General features: G+C 46.4%; 1 protein-coding gene across 2 annotated transcripts; it reads right to left on the bottom strand.

Moving 5' to 3' along the window:
* Nucleotides 1-125: 125 nt before the first annotated feature.
* Nucleotides 126-26,938, bottom strand: ide (insulin-degrading enzyme). Of its 2 annotated transcripts, none has more exons than XM_084470877.1 (25): nucleotides 26,819-26,938; nucleotides 24,238-24,422; nucleotides 23,540-23,747; nucleotides 20,504-20,673; nucleotides 18,628-18,750; nucleotides 16,554-16,666; nucleotides 15,946-16,108; nucleotides 15,553-15,645; nucleotides 14,873-14,964; nucleotides 14,345-14,425; nucleotides 13,582-13,685; nucleotides 12,515-12,617; nucleotides 12,140-12,262; nucleotides 11,624-11,706; nucleotides 11,045-11,189; nucleotides 8,404-8,514; nucleotides 7,995-8,115; nucleotides 6,705-6,796; nucleotides 5,152-5,263; nucleotides 3,347-3,514; nucleotides 2,720-2,992; nucleotides 1,738-1,799; nucleotides 1,293-1,365; nucleotides 1,127-1,194; nucleotides 126-1,033 (listed from the first exon to the last, which is right to left on the bottom strand). In XM_084470877.1, the coding sequence occupies exons 1-25, from the start codon at nucleotides 26,902-26,904 to the stop codon at nucleotides 938-940; spliced, it is 3,048 nt and encodes a 1,015-aa protein (XP_084327003.1). In that variant the 5' UTR covers nucleotides 26,905-26,938; the 3' UTR covers nucleotides 126-937. The 2 variants fall into 2 exon arrangements, with proteins under 2 accessions (XP_084327003.1, XP_084327004.1); XM_084470878.1 differs by lacking the exon at nucleotides 11,045-11,189 and adding an exon at nucleotides 10,416-10,560.
* Between the last annotated feature and the right edge of the window lie 271 nt (nucleotides 26,939-27,209).

Genomic DNA, 27,209 nt, shown 5'->3' with positions numbered 1-27,209 from the left:
ACAAGCTACGCTCTCTAAAAGCAAAGTGACGAGCCTAAGCAATAACGAAGACCACCCTGTCTTTAACTGGCCAATAAAAGGAGGATCCTACTAACGTTTTGTGTAGTGCTAGGGGAAAGGAAAAATGTCAATTAAAATCCTTTTATTTACTGATAAAAACAAAAAGCAAGTAGGGGTACCCCTGAGATGAAGTCCATATATTTTACAACTCTAGAAAAACAAAATAAACAAAACAAAAAAGGTTAAAAATTCAGGGGCATGCTTTTCTCAACCAAAAACAAGCAGATTATAGGCGCACTCCGACGGGTCCCAGCATTTTACCAGCATACTAGCAAAGACATTTCAAAACCTTTCCAACCTTTGATTAAAACCCTCCCTCACGAGGCAAACATTCTTCAATACACATGGATTTCAATAAAATATAACTTCTGTGGCACACGTCGAGCGACGGCGTTCAGGGCTCACCGTATTTGGGCTAGGATGTTCTTGCCTCAAACAGTCGATACACAACATAAGTGTTAAAAGACAAAACACCAAAACGCAAGATAAAAAAAAGACCTTCATGGGAGCTAATGTCCTGGATTGCTACAGCTTAATGTCCAGCATGACAAAAACAAAGACAATCTATCGTTGCGCAGCATCCGTGTGATAGACACTATATTAAAACAGTTCAGCCATAATGTAATTTGACGTGTACATGTGTGTGTGTGTGTGTGTGTGTTTTCCTAAAGTTCCACCGCATGGAGTGGAGCATGCTCATGCATGCTCTCGCCCGGCCCCCCTCCCCTCCCGCCTCTTCTCCACCGTGCTCCCCAGGTTCCGCCCAGGTGTTTTCCCCTCAGGAGATGTGGGAGATGACGGATGGTCGATGGGGGTGGAGTGGCTGATGGAGGGATGAGGGGGGCGGGAGTGGGGGTGGTGGTGGTGGTGGTGTGCTTCACAGTTTGGCGGCCATGAAGTTGACGTGGGGTTTAGCCAGCGGGAAGAGGGGCAGGTTCCTCTTGAAGTCCGTCATGTCCTGCACCACGGTGGGCTGCGGGGGGGGGGGGGGGGGGTTATTCTAGTCACTTCCAAACATCAGCGGTGACAAAATGGTAGGAGGTAAAAGGAAGGTGGAGGTTCTTACCGAGGGGAGGGAAGGGGCGGGGGCCAAGGTGATGTCATTCTGGGCGGGAAACTCTCCCACGACGGGACCTTGGTGGGGGGGGGATGACGACAGCAACGTTAAATTTCCTAACTTTCAGAGCACACCAGTGGAGCTAAACAGAAGCCCTCCCCGGCCCCATGCTTACAGGTCTCCATCTCTCTGGACAACACGTGGACCGACACCTTGTGCCTCTTCGGGGCGTCGATGGCCAGCAGGTCCTGCAAGCACACAGCAGGTCGTTGAGACTCGAAAACCATGTGGATAACCATTGATAACGTGTGTAGTCCTATTATTCAAGCCCGGTTGAACAACCAGCCTTGTATTTGTGAGCTGCCAATGGAAGTACTGTGAGGTGTGTGTGTGTGTGTGTGTGTGTGTGTGTGTGTGTGTGTGTGTGTGTGTGTGTGTGTGTGTGTGTGTGTGTGTGTGTGTGTGTGTGTGTGTGTGTGTGTGTGTGTGTGTGTGTGTGTGTGTGTGTGTGTGTGTGTGTGTGTGTGTGTGTGTTCAGCTGGGCTCCTTTATAAAATGTTGCGCGCGCTCGTGTGTGCGTGCGTGAGTAAACGGTGTGTGTCACTCAATACACCACTCACCCTGTAGAACTGCATTACATTCTCCTTCGTTAAGGTCTTCAGGTAGGACACTTCAATATTATCTGGAAAACAGCCATGTACAATTATTAAAGAGAGATCGCTCCCCAGGAATCAAAATCACCGTGTTTTGGTTTGGACTTCCGAGTCCACTTTGTTTTATCAAGTGTGTCGAGTGGCATAGCGTATTTTAAAATGACAACCAAAATGTCCCCACAACAGTAACACCCGCTGATCCTAATGGAAATACACCTCTGCTTCCAAGCTGTATGCTTTTATCTATATTAGTGACTCTGGTGTTTTTCCAACAACAAGGACACCCTTTACATGTCCCCTGGTGCAGTGTGTGCTACCGGAGACCTGTGCCAGCACACATGCCCTTGGAAAGAAGTGTGTGTGTGTGTGTGTGTGTGTGTGTGTGTGTGTGTGTGTGTGTGTGTGTGTGTGTGTGTGTGTGTGTGTGTGTGTGTGTGTGTGTGTGTGTGTGTGTGTGTATAAAGGCAATACAAAGTGTGCACAGTCAGTGAGCCCTCCTTCTCCTCTCACGGTTGCAGCGGCACTTCCCAACCAATGACTTGGCAGTGGGTTACCGTGCCAACGCTGGGGCGTTAGATAAGTGGGTGACCGACGACCACACACCCCCCTCCCCCCCACTCCTCCTCCTCAAAAGCCCATAATAGCATGCTGGAGAGACCGCTGGGAGGGAGGGAGAGGAAGTGTTTTTTCTTGATTTCATGTTTATTACTGCTGCTCTGGAATACTGCCCGTGCTCATCTTCAGCTCTACAATAGGAAATCAATTCTAACCTGATTTAATGTAGTCATTATATATGTCTATATTGTATATATGTGCTGTACGTGTAAAAACAGCATGACATAATTATTTTTTCAAACAAAAAAAATTAAAAATATAACAAAAATTATATTAAAAAACAAAAACCAGCAGAACTCATTATGGAGCTTTCAGGGACGGCCGGCCGGCTCACCTCGGTCGAAGTTGTACTGCTGGGAGATGATCTCGCCCCAGTACTTGGCGCACTCGGCCGCCAGCTTCTTGGGCTTGTCCAGGCGGCGGATGGCCAGCGCCTGGATGTGCTTCTGGAAGGCCTCGTCGCTCATCTCCCCCACTGACGTCTCCATGGTGCGCAGGAAGGCCTCCACGCGGCTCTCCAGGTAGTGAGGCGCCTTCTCCGACTGGATGATGAAGCGCAGGCCCTGGACGCCGTTGGCCCGCCGCGGCCCGCTGAACACGATGTAGCCTGGGGGGGGGGGGGGGGGGGGAGGTGTGTCAGTCAATAGAGCTAGTTTCTAGTATATGTTCCTATGTTGTGGGATGGATAGGTTCCTCTTCTTAAACCCAATCGGTGCTTCTTAAAACTGCATCTCAGAACACACATTTTGCAGTGAGGCATGCATTCAGGTCATTGTACTTTACTTTGAATTTTGGTCATCTTCTCAATTCTGTTTTAGGCAACAGATCAAATATGCCCAACGTGCGCCTCATAGCTCCATAGTTAGCCAATGCATTTTACGCTGTTGGATTAAATTCCCTTTTATTATTTTTTTCGCTCCATTAGCCACCGTCGCTGTGGCTAGCTCGGCGCTCCGCTCACCCAGCTGCTCCTTGGTGCGCAGCGTGTTGAAGCAGGGCTCCGAGATGATCTGGCAGAAGAGCTCCAGCAGCATGTTCTCCCGGGTGGTCTGCATGTCCGTCTGGTAGTAGATCTCGATGCCACAGTTGTTGTGCACCTCGTTCCTCTGCTGGTACACGTACCAGCCCCCTGACCAGATGGCGGCAACGACACACACACACACACACACACACACACACACACACAGGTAAGACACACACACTACGACGGGGACCGTTTACTGGCATCCGGCGCACACGTTTATCCTGACTTACAGTGACTTCGGGTCATTAAGGAGCAGGTAGGAGTTGGGCATCTTGCGGGAGTGCGAAAAGTAGGACTACTAGACTATTGTACCAATCTTACAGCAAGACTCAAACTGAGATTCCTAATTGTACACACTCTCTGTTGAAGTACAGCCAAAGTCAAATGCTCACCATCAGCAGCCCTTTGAATTAATGTGCGAATGGTGTAATTGTAACCGTATTGAATTATTCGCTTTCGATTTGTATAATTGGATTAGTAATAACTATGGGCAGCACTAATCAGGAGAACCGTTTGAAATTAGCAAGCCATTCTCCCTTCCATTTTGAGGTTCATTTTTGGCTCATCCTCCACATTGGCATTGTAAGACCAATCACATGCAAAGAGCGCAAATCACAAAAGGAAAAAGGCAGATGTTCATTCCAAGTGAATGAATTCTGAAAAAAATTAAAAAGTATTCCTGGGCTCCCTTCAGACATAACTCTTCTGTGCATAATCTGCTCTTATGTCCCATGGCTAGAATACACAATGAATAATTAATGTACCGTTTAAAAAGAAAAAGAAAAAAAAGAAGGCAGTGACAGCCCAATGGATGGGCTGTTTTTAGTGTAAATATGTAATTAAGACTGAGCCCTTTTGCTGTGGGAGATACTGGGAATACGATCCCAGTTGAGAACGGGGACAGCAGTGGCACTTCCGTGAGGACAGAGGCATCTCAACTACTTTTACTACTCTCCGTTTCTCACTGCTGACTGCTGCCAAATGGGACTTTATTTTATCTGCACTTGCAGGAATATATTTTTTTGGAAATAGAAGAAAATAGGAACCGATCTCATGACTTGCATTGACTGCATTTTCCCTTTCAGCTTTTGGGAATCTCATCAACATAAAGTCATCCTTGCGGAAAAACCCTCACTGGCTATCCAAAATAACGCATAGCCCCAGATTGGACTGGTGTGAATATACTATAGGTGCTTGAGGTGTGAGTGTGCAATGCTCCAGTTATCATAGCGCCGGTGAGCAGTGGACATGACAATCTGGGGGCACGGCTGCCCAATGACTCCTCTCCAAGGGTAGTGCGGCAAACACTGATAAAAACAAAGTGTCCATCGGATGACTTGACAAATGTGACACTTTGTCCTTCAAAAAAGAAAGAAAAGAAAAAAAAGAGGGGTATCATCTTAACACAGCCCCCCACTCCCACCCCTTGGCTAATGGAGTAGAACCAGTGGTTGTATCGCCATGACATTAAGAGGTCCACTTATAGTGAGTCCCACTTTCACTGTAAATTAATCCACTGGTCAAAATAGGAGGTTTGAAACATAGAAAGGGAAACTCCTTTGATTCCACTCTCTACACTTCCATATACTCCAATCTAATACGCCTCAGCAAGATGCCAAGATGGTATTTTTGAATTGTTAAGCCTATCGTGATATTTGTCAAAATCTTGTTAATCCCTTTCTAACAGGTTGCCGTGGAGACGAACGCAAGACATACAAGCGGCGCGAGGGCGTTTGACCTACCGTCCGGGACCTGCACCTCCCGGTAGCGAATCAGCTGGCTGGGGAGGAGGGGCTTGGTGTGAGCCTGCTCGATGAGGGAGTCCTCCAAAAGCTGCATCATTCCCAGGGCGGACTGGGGACGACGAGGCCCAAGAGATGTCAGTCAACACAATGAATCGATACACGTTATATCAGGGTGCAATACGGGGCTAATACGGTACGTCATTCACCAGCGATGCTGTTCAGCTTTTAAAGCTTGTGATGTTATTCATATTAGTCCATCACCTTCATGTTCGTTTCACTCAAGAGTGAAAATGGGTTCATCACCGCGGCTCGGGACGACGTTGGGACGCGCGGCTCCCGTTGTAATGTGAAAAAAACACGCACGCACGCACGCACGCACGCACGCACGCACGCACGCACGCACGCACGCACGCACGCACGCACGCACGCACGCACGCACGCACGCACGCACGCACGCACGCACGCACGCACGCACGCACGCACGCACGCACGCACGCACGCACGCACGCACGCACGCACGCACGCACGCACGCACGCACGCACGCACGCACGCACGCACGCACGCACGCACGCACGCACGCACGCACGCACGCACGCACGCACGCACGCACGCACGCACGCACGCACGCACGCACGCACGCACGCACGCACGCACGCACGCACGCACGCACGCACGCACGCACGCACGCACGCACGCACGCACGCACGCACGCACGCACGCACGCACGCACGCACGCACGCACGCACGCACGCACGCACGCACGCACGCACGCACGCACGCACGCACGCACGCACGCACGCACGCACGCACGCACGCACGCACGCACGCACGCACGCACGCACGCACGCACGCACGCACGCACGCACGCACGCACGCACGCACGCACGCACGCACGCACGCACGCACGCACGCACGCACGCACGCACGCACGCACGCACGCACGCACGCACGCACGCACGCACGCACGCACGCACGCACGCACGCACGCACGCACGCACGCACGCACGCACGCACGCACGCACGCACGCACGCACGCACGCACGCACGCACGCACGCACGCACGCTCTCCGGCTGAGCTGGGGGCGTGATGGCTAGAGGAGCGGCCGACCGCCTACAGAGCCATACATCACCGTCTCCCTGACACAGGTCTCTGGGCAGCACACACGCTAGAGCCATGGTCGCCATGGCGACCGGGCAGCGCAATCGCAAAACTGAGGCGGATTCAATTAGGTCACTTCTGGCAGACCGTGACAAGCGTCACCTTTAAGCGGCTCTGGGGAGGTGACAGCGCGGAACTTCGGGAAGAATCTTATCGGAGCGTTTACAGCGGCGCGCCTCTGGTGGAGGCACCAGAGCAGATTAAAGGGGTCTGCTCGTCGTCTGATTTGTCCCTGGAGGAGGCAGTTTATGCGGCGGCTAGACGTGTCAGAACTTCCCTATTGATGAGCTGGCAGACGAGAGAGCAGCTAAAAACAAACAGCCCCCCCAGTTGTGACAGAGGAAAAAAGACAACTTGAACAGGGTTGAGTTAATGAGCTTAAAAACCTACCTCCTTGGTGATGTTGCCATGGAGAAGGGCTTCAATATGTAACCGTGACAACAGTTGCGGTATGAAGGCCTTGAGGCGTGGGAGAGTGACATCTGGAATACACATCGCAGACAAGAGCAATCAATCACAGTGACTCGCAATTAGCACAGGACTGACTCAGTACATTTTATATTAAACCCCCCCGCCAAAAAAAAAGACACAAAGGACGTTGGTAAGGAACAGTTATCTTACCACATTTATAATCACGAAAACAGTGGTTTGTGGCAATATTGTGGTGTTAATCACACACCTTATTGAAATTCATGGTGTCTGACCTAGATTGCAGGAGTGTTGCAAACTGTACCAGGAGCAAGGCTTGAGTCAAGGATAAGAGAGCAAGTGTGAGTGACACACATACTCCAAACTAAAGGCCTGCATAGCACCAAAGGGGAGCGGGGCGGTAGCACTAAGAGAGGCTGGCCCAGCCAGCCTTTGCTTGTTAATTGAAGGGTGTGTGTGTGTGTGGTCAGATGAGGACAGCAGAGAAGATGATACCAGGATATAAATACCGGCCATTGTAGCTTTAGTTCCCGATGTTCTTCCAGGAAAGCAGGAAATTGTTTGGTTTACCGGATTTATTGAATGCCCCACTTGTTACCATAGCGACTGAAAATGTTCTATTCCAATACTGGTGTTTGTCTTGTGTTTTGTCATTTTGTATAGAGCAGATATAGTTAACAAACAACAAATACAAGTGTTTTGGATAACCAAGAAACCACATTTTGTACGTCTAATCTTGCCTCCATGATAAAGTTTATTTCTTTGTCAGTTTTTAATTCAAGACCCCGTGCCTATCTGCAGAGACACAACAATGCAATAGCACATACAGTTTGTACTTCCCCATTCACCACGTTGCACTATGACTCAAATAAACACGAATATCGCGTCCTGTCACACCGAGACTGGGTTTTGCATGGCTTCATTTCTTGTCTTCATGCTGACGCATGTGCTACGTCGGCATGCAAACCATCCTGTGACACGCATGTGGCGGAATGCGTCCCTGCACATGACACAGCCTTCACGCTACGGTGTGACAAAGTGGTCATATGCTACATTTCTGATGGCTGATCGTACGCTGATGCATCATGGTCAGGTTGCTAAAAGTAACTCAAGGTTGTCCTTTGACCCAGCAGATTAGGAACTGGAGGGTGATCTAACCATTCCTGCTTATTTTAACCCGTTGAGATCGGAAAAATCCAGAATGAATGTGGACTGGGGGGGGGGGGGGGGAGGTGGATGAGAGGGTCCTACCGTCCAGAGCCTCCCGCAGCTCGTCTTTGGTCCAGGCCACCTCGGTCATAAGCAGGCGCAGGTAGTACATGGCGTGCTGGTGAGGCTGCTCAGCCCGGAAGTTGTTCAGGGACCGCATGTACTGGGAGGGAGAGGACACACGGATGTCAAATTCGGGGACAACGCAGACAAGTCAAGCCACTTCAGAATGACTCTAGGGGTAAAATAGTTGGTTGTCGACTCTACTCGGTAAGCGAGTAGTGTAGGAAACGTAGACAAGAGACCATACCCGGGCTCTTGTTATTGGGTGTTCTCAGGCCGAACTGGATGGTTTTACTTAAACATCAACTCTAATTGTTAATGATTGCTTGCGCCATGTCACATGAGCACCCGACACACCACGAGTGATGGTTGAGTGAGTGCAGGTTACCGCTTCTTTGATGATGTCGAAACGCTTCTCGTCGATCTCAAAGGTGGTCATCTTCTCCATGATCTTCTGCAGCAGGATGTGCTGCTTGTCGTTGTAGCCCTTCACCGACAGCTGCAGGGGGGAACAACACCACCAGTGAGTGAGAGAAAATAACAGGATCCTCAATCCTGTTATTTTCCACTGATATATCGGCCGGCCGATATTATCGGCCGATATTTGCCTTTTTTACGTGTATCGGCATTGGCCGTTTTTTTTTTATATTTTTTTTTTCCCGGCATGATTTACAGACAGTTCAACAAATGTTCCTCTTTTAAATTGAGACTTGTAACATTTGTTACCACCATTGTGATAGTTTTATGATGTCAATTGAGGGAGCACAAGCAGTATGGGCTCCAAATATCGGCTCAAGAAAATCGGTATCGGCCTATCGGTCATCAGCTGAGGCTGATGAAAAAAAAAAAAAAAAGTATCGGCCCTAAAAAAATCCACAACGGTGGATCCCTAGTAAGGATCTGAGGCGGTTTAATAATGGGCCATCAGAGCACATACTGTTGTAGCGTATTCAGGCGGCCTGCTGGGTTAGGTCCATACAGATATTCCCTTCCTTAGCAATGTCCCCCAGGCCTCAGGGCCCTCCGTAACTCCACCATGGGCGCACTCTGAACATCCTCCGACTACGCATGGACGCCCATAAACTCATCTCCCACGACATCATCGCCCTTGACAAGTGGCCCTTGACAAGTGGCCCTGGCCGGCAGCGGAGCGCATTCTGCTGACTCGAGCGAGCGGCCATTTTGAGTCTTCTCCTCTGCCAGAGAAGACATCATCCCTCACACGGCTATAAAAACACTGGTTTAAAAAACGGCTCCATTAAAATGATTTGTAGCAAACACTGGCTACAGGGAACACACGTGGGCATGCGGTGCAGGCTGGCAGAGAATATATGGATATATCGAAGATGGAGGTGACAACAAATCACGGAGTGACTCAAGTGACTCAAGGAAAGGAAACCGTCGCCACAGAGTTAATCCTAAAGGAACTGAGACGGGCCAGGGTTTTTACCATCAGAGAGAGAATCGGTGGAATTCCATTATGTTGTTCACATCGCGGGATGGGGAAATAATTTGGATATTAAAATGGATTTGAGAGCTAAACCAACCCAATGGGGAAACAACCATGCCCACTCATTTCTTGTGTATAAAAGTTCCACCTCCGTAAAGTTTTCAGTCCATCATCCCTCCCCCCCCCTCCTAATCCAGACTCAGCAGAAATGAGACGTGTGTCTGCTGCTGCTTCCCTGTAATGCCCGGAGGTGCATCAGCCTGGTCTGCTCCGACCGTCTTGACATTGAGATACTGGCAGTGCACACGGAAAATAATGCATCTGGGTGGATTTGTGGGAGCGTGCCGGCGGCTGCCATGTTAGCCTGCTCCTCCCTAAATCTAGACTTCCATTACCACGGATGGGGTTGAAGGATTTAACTCTCTTAGCATCTGCCACGCATGCATCCTTAAGGAGGAGGGCCGAATGTACGCCGTCAGACCGACAGTGACGCCGCGGTGCGAGGCTAATGTACCGTACTCAGGCCCATCCCATCTGAGTAATGTAGCATCGAGGCTTATCAGAGGAGGGTAATGTAGTAGATCTAGATACATGGGAATACACAGCAGTTGAATGGAGCTGCACGCCAAACCGAAAGACACACTCTAGGATTGGTCCACATGTGGGTGGGGGGTGGAGGGGGTGTTTAGAGAGCCAGAAGACTAGGCAAGCGGAACAACGCACATCACTCACAAGCGGGGAAAAGTCGCAAATGTTAGCAAAATAAGCCCCCCCCCCCCCAAAAAAAAAGTATCACACAAACCAGTGCCGCATACACTACCACCAGGCCTCAAACTAGATCTCCAGACCCCAGCTGACTGCCCCCTTCACTAGCCATACCACGGGCCCTCGGGCAGGTCAGACCAGTGGTGGGGTCCAGAGGGTGGAGGCAGTGGTGTGGATGTACTTACAAACAGGGCATTCATCCCAGAGGTCACAGTGTAGGTCACACCGGCCAGGCGGGCTGCATACGTATACTCTTTTAAATCATCCCTCAACAACCTGAGAAACAGGTAGGTCATGTTGCAGTGCTGGGGGTCTGTGTACAGGTAGCGACTGATGGGAGGGGAAGGGTAGAGAGACGGAGAGGGAGAGAGAATTACAAAATAGACAAACAGCAGGCAGATGGGTTGAGGACGGAGGGCTGATGAGGAGAAGACACAGGATTGACCGTGGACGTAAAGAGTATGTATATGCAGCCCTTCTGACCGGCGAAAAGGAAACGAGACCCAAAAAAATAATTTCAGGCACGAGAAACGCCTAGAGACATCATCGATGTTTAAATTCTTCGACCAGTACCCTAATTTAAAACTGCTCGGTTCTAGCGCTCGCGAACGGACGTGGAGGAGGCGGATCGGAGCAGCGGGGGACCAATAAAGACGAGGAACGCACATAAAATGAATTAGGTGGCACCCATTAAAACAAAACAAGATGAATAAACCTTGTTAGAAACACTTTTGAGCACAGCGTGGTTGAGAAGCCAGGGGGAGGGTCAGGATGAGGATGATGAAGGTATGAATAACAGTTCCTCGATACTTACATACATCCCATAGATGGTGTTTTGGAGGTCATAGTTCAAGCCGGCCAGCTCGGCTGCATATGCATACTCGTTGAGTGAGTCCTTGAGGAGCTCCAGGTATAAATAGGCCATGTTACAATGCAAGGGGTCCACGTACGCAAAGGGGCTGTAGAGAGAGGGGCAGCAGGTGAGTCTCCCGTGCCCTCGTACCACCAAGACCAGTCAGCGTTACAAATGAATACGTCGGTCAAACGCTGTGATTTTTTAATTCCTTGTGGTTTAACATTCACCAAGGATTTCGTGAATACAGTTTTAATCTGGCACACCACATGTTGATATAAGCAGAGGTCAAGCAAAAGAGACATTTGATTTTAAGTTAACGTCACAATGCCTCACATTTCAACTAGCTTTTACTTTTGGATAAATCGTGCATAGGTATAGACGTATAGTCTTAAACTGCCTTGTAGTGGTTACCGGATCTTTATCAGGATGTGGTTCAACAAATTATCAATATATTTGTTTACCCGTTGTCCTAAACAGGTTCTGACCCATGCTGTCAGATGTATATCACAGATGCCATGCCAAGCGGTGCCGACTTACCTGAAGAACTCAAAGTTCAGGCAGGCCTTGGGCAGGAAGAACTTATCATCCTGTTTGAACCACACCTTGCTCATTGCAGTGTCCTAAAAAAAACACAACAAAACAACGTAAAAATGCAAGAATTACGCATATTCACGCAAGTACAAAAAAAGCATAATAAGACATGAAACTTCACATGAAAGGACACGGCAGCATTCTGCATGAGTGGGTGTTGATTTTCTTTGATATCGACCCATCACAAAACACCCTTACCAAGGAGCCTCAGAACTCACCAGGGGGCCTTTCAGAACTCACCACTTGTGTGTGCGATAATAGGAAACCAGCATACCCATTCTGAATTTAAAGTGACGAATGCAACAAACGCACACACAGTTATTACCATATCATAAGGGCCCCGAAGCACAGATGCTCCCTGGGAATTGCGGTTTATTTATATATTTTGTTGTTAACCAACCAGGAGTGACTCCACTTTGATACTGTAGTAGAAGGTGCAGCGTAGCAGGGGACACGGCTTGCCTTGATTAAAGTAGGGACGGGCGGAGGGTCCTTTTCTAGGGGGTAGATCTCGAAGCTGGTGGGGATGAACTCATTCTTCATGGGCAACTTGAACTTGCCATTGACATCCGCACTCGCCCATTTCTGTCGAGAGAGAGAAAGAGCGAAGGCATTAGAGGTTAAAAAAAAATAAAAACTGCATTTGAAAACAAAGCAAACGGTTATATTATAAAACGGTATCCAAAATAGTTCTTCATTTTATTTGATCCTCAACTCCTTATCCCAGTCTCCTCAATGCGTAAGGGAAGCCGGTTACACAGGACGGTGCATTGTGTGATCTTTGCAATACCCTCCATACGTGTGGACAGGTTGGATACCCAGCCAGGACCCACTCACCTGCAGGACCTCTTCTGCGATGGCCTCCTGTTTGTACTCTGTGCCGTACCATTCCTCCTTCTTGTCCGTCTGGCCCTCAAACGACTTGGAGACCACTGCCACCCTGGAAGGGGTGGGGTGGGGGGGGGGGGGGAACGACAGATCCAGAGATTGCTAATGCATGCTCAGCCTTTAATACATGAGCTATGTTTAGAGGTCCGATTGCCCTTGGTAATGTGGGGAATCCTTGATCGATTGTCGCAGACTGACAACAGCAGGGGTCTAATCAATCACAGAAGAGGGGGAGGGGCACCTAGAATAACCATGTGATAATCAGAAAACGACATTCTGAATTAAACCAGTCTGAATGAAACCATACAAATGTTTAAAATACCTACAGGACTCTTCTACATGTCAGCACAAAGAATGAAATAACAAAATAAAAATGTGTTGTCTGCAGTAACGGGCAATGATTTATGTATTACAATATCCTACGGATAGGATTGCACACTTATTTGCGAGTACACAAGCAGAAGATTGGAAAGGCCATCCATTTTAGGATACCAACACTATACTCCCATTAGAATGCCACACACACACACACACACACACACACACACACACACACACACACACACACACACACACACACACACACACACACACACACACACACACACACACACACCAAGAGAATCAGAACAGGATGTCTTATCTTCAAAGGGGAAGACGGTGTGGAGTTACGCTACGGTAGTGCCATGAAAGGTCAGAAACACAATAAGATAGAACACAAAATAAAAAAATTATAAAAAAAAACATTTTCCCTGCACATTTTGTAGAAAGATCCAAACAGTCCCAGAAGGGCAACTATCATGTTGCTAAAGAAAACATTTCAATGTTAACTGTGTAGTTCTGCTCACTCTTTCTTGATTTAAATGGTTTGTCGACACTTTGCCAACATCTACCCCTTTGTCAAGCATAGCCCAGTACTGGATTTTGACATTGTGGTATTCCATATCCGGGATTTTGTCTAACCCCTGTATGACAGAGTCATCCCGTCTCACCAAGGAAGCCTGTGTGAAACCAACCTGACGTGCTCTGGTCTCAGCTTGTCCAGCACCATCTCGATCAGGTCTGGCCGGAACTCATCCAGCAGGTATTCTGCTGCCAACGTCTCCTCCAGTGGGTAGTACTAGATGGAAACAGACAGTCATTCAGAAGATGGCTTCCTATTGTACTGTTATGATGATTTCAACAATAAGAAAAGGATAGATGGGGAAATAAATAAACTGTTGTAGGATCATCTAGCTTCATTCCACTAAAACTCCTTTTTGTGTTAAAGTTAGGTAGAATATACTTTAATGCTGCAGTATTTAATTTGAACATGTGTTAATAACTGAATAACTGAAGCACTTTTGTTAATACATGCTTCATAACTTTATAAAAAAAGTTGTTGTGTCATTATTCTGCTGTGCTTCTGCGCTGAGCTTATTATATGAATTTAATAACAGCTAAGCGGGGAAAATGGGGCATTTAGAATAATTACCTTCACAGTGTGTAGGTTCCAGACAACATTTATCCTATTTTTGCAATGCAATTAAAACTATTTCTTTAGGGGTGAAGTCAGGGACAATGCTTATGTCGCCCCGGCAGTGGTGTTACATAATCAAACTATGAGAGCCCACCGCTGGGACTTTGGGGATCAGTTCTAATTTTGGCTGCCCCCGCTTCGCATGCAGTGTAATGTCGGGGAGCACTCCAGACTAGACTAGATCTGGGTGACATCAGCCACTGAACACAGCACGCTAAAGCTGCGTGCCTATGGTAACAGGTGGTAACCAAGGAACCTACGTGCAGCAGACCGGCTACTTTGGAGGTGTATCCACGGGGACGCTCTTTGTCCTTGAACCGGAAGGCCACGTTATTCAAGTCCTACAGAGAGAGACAGGAAACAGCACACACTGACTCACTGCATTCAATACCAAAAACAGATTTTTCTTTTGCCAACTGATTAGCCAGAAACGCTTAAGGTCTTAAATTGAACGACTCAAGCATTCATGAAAACAGATTTTAGGTGAATATGCTTCTTTTCTGCATTGTGTGATCAAGGTAGCGGTGGAGAAAAAAAAAAAAAACAAGGGCAAAGTGATTTGCTCCCTCGTCCCTGGATAAGACCTTCAGGGTCGAGTGAAATCAAGGTCCATCGTCGAATTAAGATATTATCTTGCTAGCATCGAGATAAGTTTGTGACTGACCCTCAACAAGTATACGACAGACTGGTTCCCTGACAATACGTAATATGATGACGCATGCACGCTGACGTCGCACCCTCCATCAGCTTCTCTGTGCGGCTCACGCGCTGATGACACCACCACCCACCTTGCACTCCTGGAACACCCACTCCTGGGGCCCCTCGGTGCGCAGCTTGGTGATGTACTGGAACATGTGGAAGATGATGTCGTCCACGTGCACTGGAACACACACACACACACACTAAAGGTTAACATGCACACTAACAACACGGGTCTTTGTCACCGGTACTCGCTCTAGCCACAAACTATTCATTAAGCAAACGCTTTTTATCCAAAGTCAAATGTATCTCGGGATGACGCCGGGTAGACCCAAGGCTCTGAACCTCTGCCCTGGGGTTCCTCCTGACCCCTGACCAGACCCCCCTGTCTCTCAGGAGCAGTCCTATGGATGGGTGAAGGGATGGATAGATGGGTGACGGGATGGAAAGATGGATGAAGGGATGGATGGATGGGTGAGTGAAGGAAGGGATGGATGGATGGATGAATGGGTGAAGTGAGGGATGGATGAGTGAAGTGAGGGATGGATGGATGGGTAATGTGATTGATGGATGGATGAAGTGAGGGATGGATGGGTGGATGGATGAAGTGAGGGATGGATGGGTGGATGGATGAAGTGAGGGATGGATGGGTGGATGGATGAAGTGAGGGATTGATGGGTGGATGGATGAAGTGAGGGATGGATGGGTGGATGGATGAAGTGAGGGATGGATGGGTGGATGGATAGGTGAGGACGTGTGAGGTACTTACGGAGGCCTTCCTCGGTCAGGTCCACGTTGATGATGAAGAACATGAAGCCTCTGGCTCCTTCCTTCTGCCCGCCCACCAGCGTGTTCACCCAGCCTGACAAACACAACCACGGGTTCAACTTCTAAAGGCTTCCAACATTACACATGGGACTTGATTATTTTCATTGTGAAAACTGAAATACGTCCTTTGTATTAACCAACCAGTTTCTTTCAGAAAAAAAACATAAAATCATCAAAATAAACATTTTAAATGTTCTTTGTTTTCATGGCACATGAAAGCCTAGACCAACAATGAACAGTAACGCCCTCGTTCCTTAACACACCCTACTATATATATATTTTTTTTCATAATCTTTTTGTTTTTCCTTTCACTATCGTCAACTCCATAGCCTACCTTTAGACTTGAGCTCCGATAACAGACTTCCTGGTCCCTCGTGGCCAATCAGATGGCCCAGATAGTGCCCTGGGTTGGACTTGTAGTACTGCTGCAGGTCCGGGATGGGGAAGGTCACGTACAGGTTCCTGATGTCCTTGATGGGGACTACTTTGTAGAATTGCTATTTTGGAAAGCAAAGTAGAAAGGGCAATGACGCATTTTACTAAAATAAAAACAAATCCTTTTTTCAGGCGTCACTGCTGCGGGTGATCATTTTGCAAAAAAACAACATGATTCCATTTCTTTTCCACCTAAATATAAATTAGCTATTTATACATAACTTGTTAACTTAACTGAATTAACTTGACCACTAGCTTTCTGGACGATGAGCAAGGGCTTGCCATTGTCAACTTAGCGTTGCAGTTCAGCCTTTCTCAAGACCAAGCTACATTTCAGACCGGTACTTAACCCCATCTTCCGGGAGATGACCCTGCCTCCTACTGGTATCTGCCAAAAGATCCAAGTGTATAAAGTCCGGGGGGCAGTGGGGGCAGGGTTCTAGGCCCGGGGGGGCCAGGGTTCTGAAGCGTTCTTTAATAACCACTGGGGTCCCTAGGTCTGCTCACCCTGAGGTGCTGCTCCTGGAAGGGGTGCTCGGGGAACTCAGGGACCGGAACGTTCTTGTTCTCCACCTCTCCGAAAAGCTTCACCACCATGGAGGTCAGGTCCTCTAGAGATTCTGCAAAACACGAGAAAAGAAAGAAAAAAAAGACCAATGAAAGTATAGCCTGGCATTCGGTGGGTTCACAGGGACGCGAGTTACATTCTAATGAGATTTTTCTTAAAGGATTAGTGCTTCACCCACGGCATTACTGTGCGGACTGCAAAGCTTGTATACACAATGTATTCCCATCTTCGGAAAAAACATCCAAACTGGCCGTCTGTATGGTCGTCTCTTGGTGCAGACGACTATAGAGACATTACAGGACCTAGCTCTGCACATTTCCATTTCTCATGGGTTTCTGGCAATATGTGGCTATCACCTATTGCTGCAATGCCATATATAAACTAACCTGGTGGTAAGCCCTTAAAAAAAGCTAATTGAACCCGTGGTTCAAAGCCGCAACCAATAAATTACTTCCAATGTTCAACTTTTATTCGATTTTATCCTTAACATTCACCTCGAAAATAGAGAAAATATCCTGAATACCTATCCATACATGCATGCATCCCCCGTGACATGCAATTTGAATAAGATCCTTTACCCTTGAAGTAATTTCCTTTACCCTTGTTTTACTGAATAACAAATACTGGCAATTACACGCAAGGCTTGTTATGAGAACTTAGAAAATATAGTCTCACACACGTTTTTCTTTTTTCCCTATGAGGCTCTGCCATTTGAAATATGCCTCATCACCGGCATACTTCATCCTGATTCCATTTGTGGGAAATTCATTTTGAATGCCAAAGCATAGACTTTGGATTCTAGGACTCTGGCATTGGTCTCACTAACCTTACACAAAATAAAAATGGTTGGTGCCATGCCATAGCAGAGAAGCTAAGGGCATAATTTTCTTTTAAGAAATGCAATCCGTTTGATACTCAAGTCTAATGGTCTAAATGCAAAAGGCCATGACTTCATAATCATTCTTTATAGCATATCAAAATATCCAATGAATCACAGTTGATCAGTCACTGTACCTTATAATCAATCAAAAAGGTTGGTGGGTGACCATGTTTGGAGGCATTTTTAAACCCTGGTTTATGGTCCTGTGATGACTCACTAGTTTTGTTAGTTTTTTAACCAGGGAAATTACTCAATTGCTTGACAAATATGATTGATATAAAACAGCACCCACTTTCACTGCATTCAACACCAAAAACATGTCTTTATGCTAACTGATAAGCAAGAAAGGCTAAAGGTCTTAAATGGAACCACTGTACCATTCATAAGTGACTCAACATATTTTCTGCATTTTATGAAGAGAGTAAAAGTGAGCCAGTGAAAGTATGATTTGTACCATTGTCCCCTGAAGTTTATCTTTAAAACAAACTGCCTCCATCTTCTTTTATTTACTGATCACAGAGAACAGGAGACATGGCAGGCCTTGAGAGTTTCTCCATTAAAAAACAAACGCCTAACCGGTTATTAGCTCTGCCGTTTTACGGTTCTCTTGGTTCTGAATGATTCAATTGCTACATAAAACTACCAGAAAGGGTGATCCAAAACAACTGGTGTTTGACATTGATTGGATGTTAGTGCTCAGCCAATCATGATTGAAGTCGAAAATTTCTGACACAGACCCACCACAAGACACACCACTATTGTATCCCGAATGGGCCCATAAGTCACAGTATAATGTCCCTTTATTTGAGCCTGGGCCGGAGTGAAGAACTGAACAGCAGATAACAACAGGTACTGCGACAGAAAGCAGCGACCCGTCCCTTTCAGACTACATATCTCAGACATTATCCACCCCATGCATCCTCTAGCCAGGCACTGCTCTCAATTGCAAGGACCCTAAAGTCAAGGGGCACAGAGCAGCAATGTGGGGCCCCCTGTGAATCATTGTGCCCCATTTTTTCGTCTCATCCCAGGGCCACCCCTTCTCCCTCAAACCCTTTCCCTCTGTGATCTCTCCCCTTCTCCTCACCTCTCCCCCTCAAACCCTTTCCCCTTGTGATCTCTTCCCTCCTCACCTCTCCCCAACACGCAGAGGCCCATAAGGTTAGACGAGTAGTAGGTGGAGTGAAACTTCAGGAGCTCCTGCCGGATGTCCACGCCTTCCTTGGACGGCCGGGTCTCCAGGGTCAGTTTGTTCCCTTTAAAAACGAAGACAAAAGAAAAATAAATCATTTAAATCTATTAAGAGTTTTGTCCTTCTCCTAAACACTCCTCTCCTCCCCCACCCCACAAGAAAAGCATTAGTTCTGATGTCCCGGTTAATAACCACTCACAGCAAATGCATTAATCTATGCTTGAGTTGTGTTCACATGAGATGAATCACCTCCACTTCATGATAACCCAAATATAAATATATCTAGAATGGTGTAAAATATTCACATGGGCCACGCTCAGTTAATTGTCAGAGTCAGACCAATTAACCCTAATGCTCACACGGTTCTCATTTACCATGACTGATCTGTGAGACCTGCCTGTCGTATAAACAGGGCTCTACAGTGACAGCATTTAATTGCAAGTAAAAAATATACGAGTAGCTAATAAAAAAATATATATTGTTCGTTTGATTTCACACAATGCATCACAGGATGCTTTAAAAACGATCCGCCCAGTGCATTCGTGAATGTCCCACCAGATTGATAATGAATACATGGAGCGTTCCTGCTTCCTCCCATGAGTGAGCTGACACGGGTACCACAAACAGAATCAACACATTGGCATAGTCGCATTAGCATTGTTGCCATATTTAGGAGGAGACCAGCAAATTATATAATAGAGAATAATGTCCAAAACACAGGGAGCTACATGGTCAATAAGGAATGCGAGAGGTTTAAGTCCGATTTGCCCTATAGGCCTACTAAAGAATCCTGACCTTAATTTGAACTATGTTACATTTATGGGAATACAGAGCACAGTGTTCCATCAACCATGCTAACTGTTCTTTAATAGCTTAATGTTTCACGAGTGCCTCAATATTTATTATAAAAGTTTTTCACAAAAAAAAACACACCAGAATTGTATTGCATCGGATGCCTGAAAAGGAGGCATGCAATCACTTATTCCTTTATTTTGACGCAACTCAAAGAACAAAAGAATTGCATGTCATTATTTTCCAATATCGCGCAGGCCTCGCCTAAAAGAGGAATCAGGAGAGTTGGGTGTTGTGGGGAGGGTGAGAACAGACAGACAGACAGACGCAGAGGAAGTAAAAAGGGACACAGATGTCAGGGACAACTGTACAAACACTTCGACTGTGGGGGCATGAAGACCCAAAGGAGTCAGAGCGTCCTGCTCAGAAGAGCACTGACCTGGCTGCAAATGGCCTTCCCTTACGAGCCACTTTCTCTACGCACAAGTCGAACGCGACACTAGCCTGGTTGGGTTGCTCGGGCGCCCCCTGGGTGAACCTTAACCCGCATTGAGTTTCAGCTGCTGTCAAGCCCATTGTTTACTCTCGCCTCACTGTTCTCACTTAAGGTTCTGCCTCAGATCACTAGCCAGGGTAGCGTGGCGATCCAGTGCCTTTAAAGTGCATGACTTTCACAACTTGTCAAATCCCATATCGTTCTGAGCAGGAAAATAAATCCTGTATAACTCAATGCTGCCATCAGCTGGCTGTTCTGGGCAGGAGGCCAGTGTCGGGTCGGTGTTGATTTGACTCTCAGCGGGAACAGAATGGAAGTGTATGGCGGCTCTCCATGGCGCTGCACTTTGAACATGCCGAATGAAACGGAATGGACGACAGCTTGAAAAGGGCTTGTAAAAATAAGGTGCAAAGTAGCCAAAGATCAAAGGAAAGGAGACCTTGAGCAGAAGAAAAAGGTAGAAGTCCAGGTTTTCTGGCTGTGCGAGGCCACCGTGCATGTGCGTGTGTGTGTTTAGTTTAGCGAGTACCTGTTCCAAACTTGCTGAAGGGGTGGTCAGGGTTGCCGGTGGCCTTCTCCAGCTGGAACAGCCTCCAGGCGTCATTCATCAGGTTCTTCTCATGCTCAGAGTCCACGGCGTTGACCTCGCGGTCCTTGCAGCTCTCATCAAACAGCGGGCACAGGAAGAACTGTGCGAACCTAAATAACAACAACATGGAGTTGAAGGGCCAACTCTACCAGAGTCACAGGAAGAACTGTGCAAAGCTAAATAACAACAACATGGTGTTAAAGGGCCAACTCTACTTGAATCACAGGTTTTCTAGTTTCAAGTTGCAACTTGTTCAACTCAGGCCATTGTGTGGTTTGTGGAATTTATTTAAACTTTAACGGATATAATGGATCAGAAGTAAGGAGGAATAATCTTTGCATAAGTGGCAAATATGGTCAACTGGCATTCAAATCATCAATGAGCGACTGAAAGCAAAGTAAATATTTGCATGTCTACACAGTGATGAGCCACAGTATGACACTGAACACCACTGCCAGCTGGTCAGAGAACATCACCTGGGCAGAGGGAATAACAAAGGATGACCGAGCCCATACCATTGAACCACTCGTTGCCATAAGTGCATTGAATCCCACACTAATGATAGCAGATGTGAGAGCCTGTTAAGATATAGACATACATGTGTGCAAACACCCATTTTAAATCTTATTTGTGGTATTTAATTGAAATGTTCCAGCACCATTTTTACATTCTTCCTTCTGAAAGCACTGATGTACATGCCCATCGTGATTTATGAAATAATTTATAAAATGGTTACATTGATACAGCAGTGTCATCAATCTTTCATCATCTAAATCCACTGTCTCTGTCCTCTCCCCCTAGGGTGCCTCTGGCCTCCTGGAGCTCACCTGCCACCAGGAACTACTAATCAGGATGGGGGGTGAACAGCAGACACTCAATCATGGAGAAGTAGGTAAGCCAATCTCAACCACAGGCTAATTTCAGACACTTCCTCCCTCACACACACCTTGATAGCCACCCTGTGTGTGTGTGTGTGTGTGTGTGTGTGTGTGTGTGTGTGTGTGTGTGTGTGTGTGTGTGTGTGTGTGTGTGTGTGTGTGTGTGTGTGTGTGTGTGTGTGTGTGTGTGTGTGTGTGTGAGAGATACGAGACTGGTCTTGGTAACCAGAAACAGTGCGAGAGATGTCCACACCTTGGAGAACTTCATTACATATTGATAACGAAACCTGTCATGGTAGCACACATTTGGTGTAGTGGCACACCCTATTTCCTGTGATGAAAGTGTTTAATCCAACTCTAAATGAGTTATTGAGTGACTAAAAATCGAATTAAAATGTATTCCACGACAAAAAAAGTATGTAGCAAGTGTAAAGACAATGCTTCATTTATGTGTGGACTTCACACCTTAGAGTTAGGGTCTCAAAAGTTAGTCCTCAGCTCAACTGGATGCTAAATACTGTTTGTTTGGGGTCAGCCCTGGCTGTCGTCGGGCGTCTCTGTGTTATTGACGCAGCACTGACGTACGCCTGAAGTCAGAGTCCACCCAAAGTTGACAGTGCCTTAGAAACAAGAACATTCCACAAGAACTGTTGATGACTGTCACATCCAAAAACACAACCAATTACACACACCTCACGCCATGAGAAAAATAATAGGCATCATGTGTTCTGTAGTCCTTGTTATTTTTGGGGATGTGTTTTGTTGCTACGCTATTTAAAAATAGCTTTCACATAGCTTCCTCAGACTTATTTCTCCAAATGACCTACCCTAGCTCTAACCTGTTTATCTGGCATGCTACCTAAATAGAATAAGCTGACAAAGCTAGGATACCTTTAACCTTAAAGATAGGTTGCACCTGGAAAATGTTTGTTCATGACAGGATTTAAATCTATCTAATCATCTATCCCATTGCTTGCACCATGAAAATGTGATGGACCAGGAGATTCATAAGTAGTCAATGCCATATCAGCGCTTTCATTGTTTGACACCTAATCTCAGCCCCTTCCATTTCATTTGCATGACTCCACCATGGAAAGGCCTAGCAAAACTAGTTCAAGCCATCTCGCAAGACCCCAGGACTGGGCTACTGTACTGCTAGGGTGAGGGCCCCTGCGGAAAGTGGGTTCCCAGCTGGAACCAGAAAATAGCAGGTTTTCCTTGAGCTGAAGTGTGAACCATGATGATGTCATAAGGTGTGTCATGTTCTATAGTTTCGAAATAGGACGGAGAACCAAAGGGCACTACTTTGTTTTACTTTAGTTGTGCATTCTCCAATGCCCTCCGCTGATGCATCCTAGATTCCTCGTTCATGAACCAGAGTTAATTTGTTAAAGTGCTATGAGAGTATTCTTATCGTTAACACATTGGGTGGCCTCCCCTGAAGTCTGACTGAAAGGGGCTATCTCCAAGATTTTCATGTAGATAAATGTCTGTTAAGTCATCCATCGCCGAATGAGGTAACATAATACTGATTAAGCCCATTGCCTACTGATGGAAAGCCATGCATCACTGGATAATAAATTATACAAAATTGGTGTCATAGCAAAAAAGAAAATTGTATCTCTGGGAAATATCAGTGCTCATCGCCAAAGGTGTTGCCACAGAGAATAACACAGAAATCTTGAAGATCGCCTCTTTACCTATCCACTTAACCCAGAAATGTTGCTTTTTAAAAGTAAATGCAACACCTTTGGTTCAGAAAAAAGAATGAGGTGGGGATGGGTGACCTTAAAAGACAATACTGGGCTGGTTCGATCAAATCATCATAGCCGGGTATGCTAGCCTCTAAATCTGCAGCAGAATCGCACACCTCTGACACAAATGTGAACAACGGCAATATCTCACCATGGTCTTTTGGAATCAATGTGCGCTGTTAAGCAGGATCGGCACAAACAAAGTGATTCTGCGAAATTACATTGGTAATGAGTTTTATTGAAGCCAGCAAAGAAAGTGACGAATGGTTTGATCACTCAGATCAGGATTGTATTTAAGCCATACTTCAAGGCCTCAAGTTTCCAAGCCAGCCCATGTGAATTACCTATCCAGTGCTCCTTCCAGGTGCTCATGGGACACGTCAAAGTAGTAGTTGGTGTGCTCGCCACTGGTGAAGGCGTTGGAGCTGCCGGCGTGCTCGCTGAGGAACTGGCTGTATTCATTCTCCTTGGGGTACTTCTCTGTGCCCAGGAACAGCATGTGCTCACAAAAGTGGGCCAGCCCCGAGATGTTAGAGGGGTCCGATAACGAACCTTCGAGAGAGAAGAAAGAGAAACCGAGAACCAGAAAGAAGAAAGAGGTGGGCAGAGAAAATAGCACAATTAAGGCCTGAAACTCGCTGACCTGGCCCTTGGCTGCAGCGCTGCGTATTTAAGCAGCAAGATTGGCCTTTTTCACTGCCTTCCTTTCATCAATGAGAGTAATCAATACAGCGATTTTAAGACGCAGCATGACACTGGTTTCATTTGCCTTCTTGTCAAATGTCACAGCCTTTATGAGCATACAAAATTTGATAGAAGAATGGGAGAATGAATATGTATATGAATGTTGCTTCAAAGTCTCATTAAAAGAAAGACATACTTTCCTGGCAAGTACCAACAAGAAAATCCTTGTAATTTATATTTATAAAAAATAAACAGGAAGTCAAATGAAAACACAGAATAAACATTGATGACTGAACTCTCAACCAATGTAAAAGGCTTAAAAACTAGACATACACATCCACTCTTAAAAAAGTATTACCTATTTGGACATCCAAGGCCGCTGAGGATTTGTCTGTGGTGGGGTCGCTGATGAGCAGGGCCCTCAGGCCGTTGGTGAACTCCAGGCCTCTGTACACCCGCTTGTCTTCAGGGGAGCGGATGATGTCCCTCACAACCCTCTTCACCGCCGGGGTGGTCATTCTGAGGGGCAAGGACGACACGAGCCTGCACACATGCACACATGTGAATTCACAGTCCCATTAGGTCCACCTCGTGCAGTGATGTTAAGTTAACCAACATGCTCTGTATACTAGCTTTGTCTACACTCGCAACCAAGTCGGTCTGCAACCGACTTTGTTGGTCGTAATGACCAACGTGATGACCTTGATTTATTTGATGTTGTTGTAGGGTGCAGCATGCGTTGATGACAAAAGTCATTACGTTCTTAATAGACAGACTGACACATACAGATACATACACCAATACCAACTTTAGGCCCCAACTCATGGCAGAGCCCTCACTGAGAGTAGTCTACAGACTGTCCGCAAGGGGCTGAGCAGATTGCAGAATTCAGTCAACTGGACATTCAGCCAAACTCTGGACCAAGACCATACACCTGGCAACACATTACTAGGAGAGCAGTTGCTGTTAAGCTTCCTTACATGCCATTGACGAATGGTTTATGCTGTTGGGGCATTACTCTCAACGTACGCATGCAATGATACATGCTGTTTTCCGTTAACATAGTATTAATGCATGCAATTGCCTCGGGTGCGAGATAACACTTGAAAAATAGCCGACGGGCTACCAGTCGATTGTTCAGACAAAGGCATACAGTGCGTTTACATGACACTCAAGAAAGTCGATTTATTGGCTTAGTCCAACTATGATTGGATTACTAAAATGCATGTATACACCTTAGTCGAGCTATACTCGAATCGAATTGGGTTACTCATAGTCGAATTAAGACACCTAGGTAATGCGATTCATAGTCGAGTTAAACTAAGGTGACCAGATTTCTGAGACAAAATCCGGGGACATTTTGGGTTCAGCGGTGTAAAAACCTCCAAACGTGTAGTGTTTTTGTCATATAAAACTAAAACTGGCGGACAGGATTGCGGGCGGACGGGATTGTTGGGGGGGAGGGCTGGGGGTTTGCGGTCGGACAGGATTGTGGGGGGGGGATGGCATGCATTCATTAAAGGTGGAAGCACACAGACACTGCGCTTCGATTTCACTAAATGTGGGTCATCAATGAGGTTGTAAAGTAGTAACTTCGGGCACATCTGTCAAAATATGTTTTTTTCTCCCGACGTATTTACGATCTTTATTCATTCATTGCGCCGCGGCGGGGAATGCGGGAATTCCTATCCCAATCCGTTTGGCACCAATCACCAAGCTGGCTTTTTTCACCTGGCGCGCTATTGGCTGGTTAAACATGATGACGATAGAGAAGCGTCGCAAGCAGCTGAAGCCACTGAAGCGGAGCAACCGCTACCCGTTGATGCAGCGATCGCTGCTGTTTTAAATGATTTCAGGGGCAAGTTTTTTTTTGAAAGCTGAGCAGAAGCAATTCCTCCAAAGAAAGGATGTATTTGCTTTACTGCCGAATGGTTTTGGTAAAAGTTTAATATACCAGCTAGCCCCGCTGGTGGCCAATTGCTTGCAGCCATTTGAACTACGCCCGCCTCTTGTGCAGGACAAAATGACGGCACCCTTACCAGACCAACGTGCAATAGCCAGGCTAAACTGATAGCTGTCTATTGAAAACATCATTCTCGAACGTACTGGGGTATGACACGCTTCGGCCAATGATTCGATTTACTCACCGCCATGTATACGCGGACAATTGCAGTTGTCCAATTGAGGAGCATAGTCGAACTATGGCTTTAATCGAATTAAGCTGTGCATGTAAACGTACTGATAGATTGGCAAATAAAGTATAAATCTTGCCATCACGCTCACTTTAGAAAATGTCAGATATGAGTTACTAAAATATGTACAACTAAACTTATTCATCTCAGTGGTTATGAGAATAAGCTTAGTCTAGAAAGACATTTTATTGTTAATATCGGGGATCATGCAGGGTAACGTGAAATGGTAACGTTAACTCATGATTAATAAAGTGTGGGGGAACTAAGCGTCCACTCATCAAGAAGAACCCTTATGAGGGACTTTACACGGCTTTCAATGGGAGTCATGTTGGCCTAGTGCAACATGTACCAGAAGACGCTTGATGGATGAGACTTTAACATTACACGGCTGGTCACTGGGAGTCATGCTAGCCTAGTGCAACATGTACTACAATCTAAAGCTATCTTTGACAACTTTTATATTCCATGATATATCTATAAACTGTTACACAATATGTAGAACATATTGGTCCAATGTACTATTCTGTAGATATACGAAATTGCCTCCCATCACCATAACCTGACCCAATGTAGCAACAAAGCTAACGGGTGTGTTTGGTAGCAGCTCTAGGTTAACATGCCGGCTCTAACGAGTCTTATCACCCCACCAAATGTCACCTCGCTGGCCAGCTAGCATGCTAGTTAGTCATATAGCAAGGTGCGTATCATATTTTACAAGGCTAAGCAGTTTTGGTTGCAAATACTTACCTAGAATCCTGTTTAACGTAGAGACTCTTCACCGCTGGCAAAATATATCTGGTAAACTGGGCCGATGGGTGAATGCGCTGAAACATACTTCGGACCCATGGATAACAAATCCTCGATTTCAGGGCGCCATTTTTAGAAAGACTAAAGCAGACGATGCCAGAACCAAACGATGGTTAAGACAAATTGGAATATAAATCAATTAATATCAGTACTCGTTCATACAAGTATTTATTATTAAGCAGATACATCGACGGGAATCGCGGAACGGGGACTCTTTATAGTTTATAATTCAAAGAACGAGAGGAAGTTCGATTACTTATCCTGTTCATTCATTTCAATGGAAGATATTTGCGACCCATATTGAAGAACTGTGTAGCTAAAAATAGCCACT

Source organism: Micromesistius poutassou (genome assembly GCF_964030765.1).
Source record: "Micromesistius poutassou genome assembly, chromosome: 7".
Lineage (NCBI taxonomy): Eukaryota > Metazoa > Chordata > Actinopteri > Gadiformes > Gadidae > Micromesistius > Micromesistius poutassou.
This window is presented reverse-complemented; position numbering and strand designations above follow the sequence as displayed.

What these genes read in the sequence shown, in the direction of transcription:
- ide (XM_084470877.1), bottom strand. Translation starts at nt 26,904, where the DNA reads ATGTTTCAGCGCATTCACCCATCGGCCCAGTTTACCAGATATATTTTG. An exon ending in TACGTTAAACAGGATTCTAG is followed by an intron (nt 24,423 to 26,818) that starts GTAAGTATTTGC and finishes GCATGTGTGCAG; the next exon opens with GCTCGTGTCGTCCTTGCCCC. An exon ending in GGCCTTGGATGTCCAAATAG is followed by an intron (nt 23,748 to 24,237) that starts GTAATACTTTTT and finishes TCTCTCTCGAAG; the next exon opens with GTTCGTTATCGGACCCCTCT.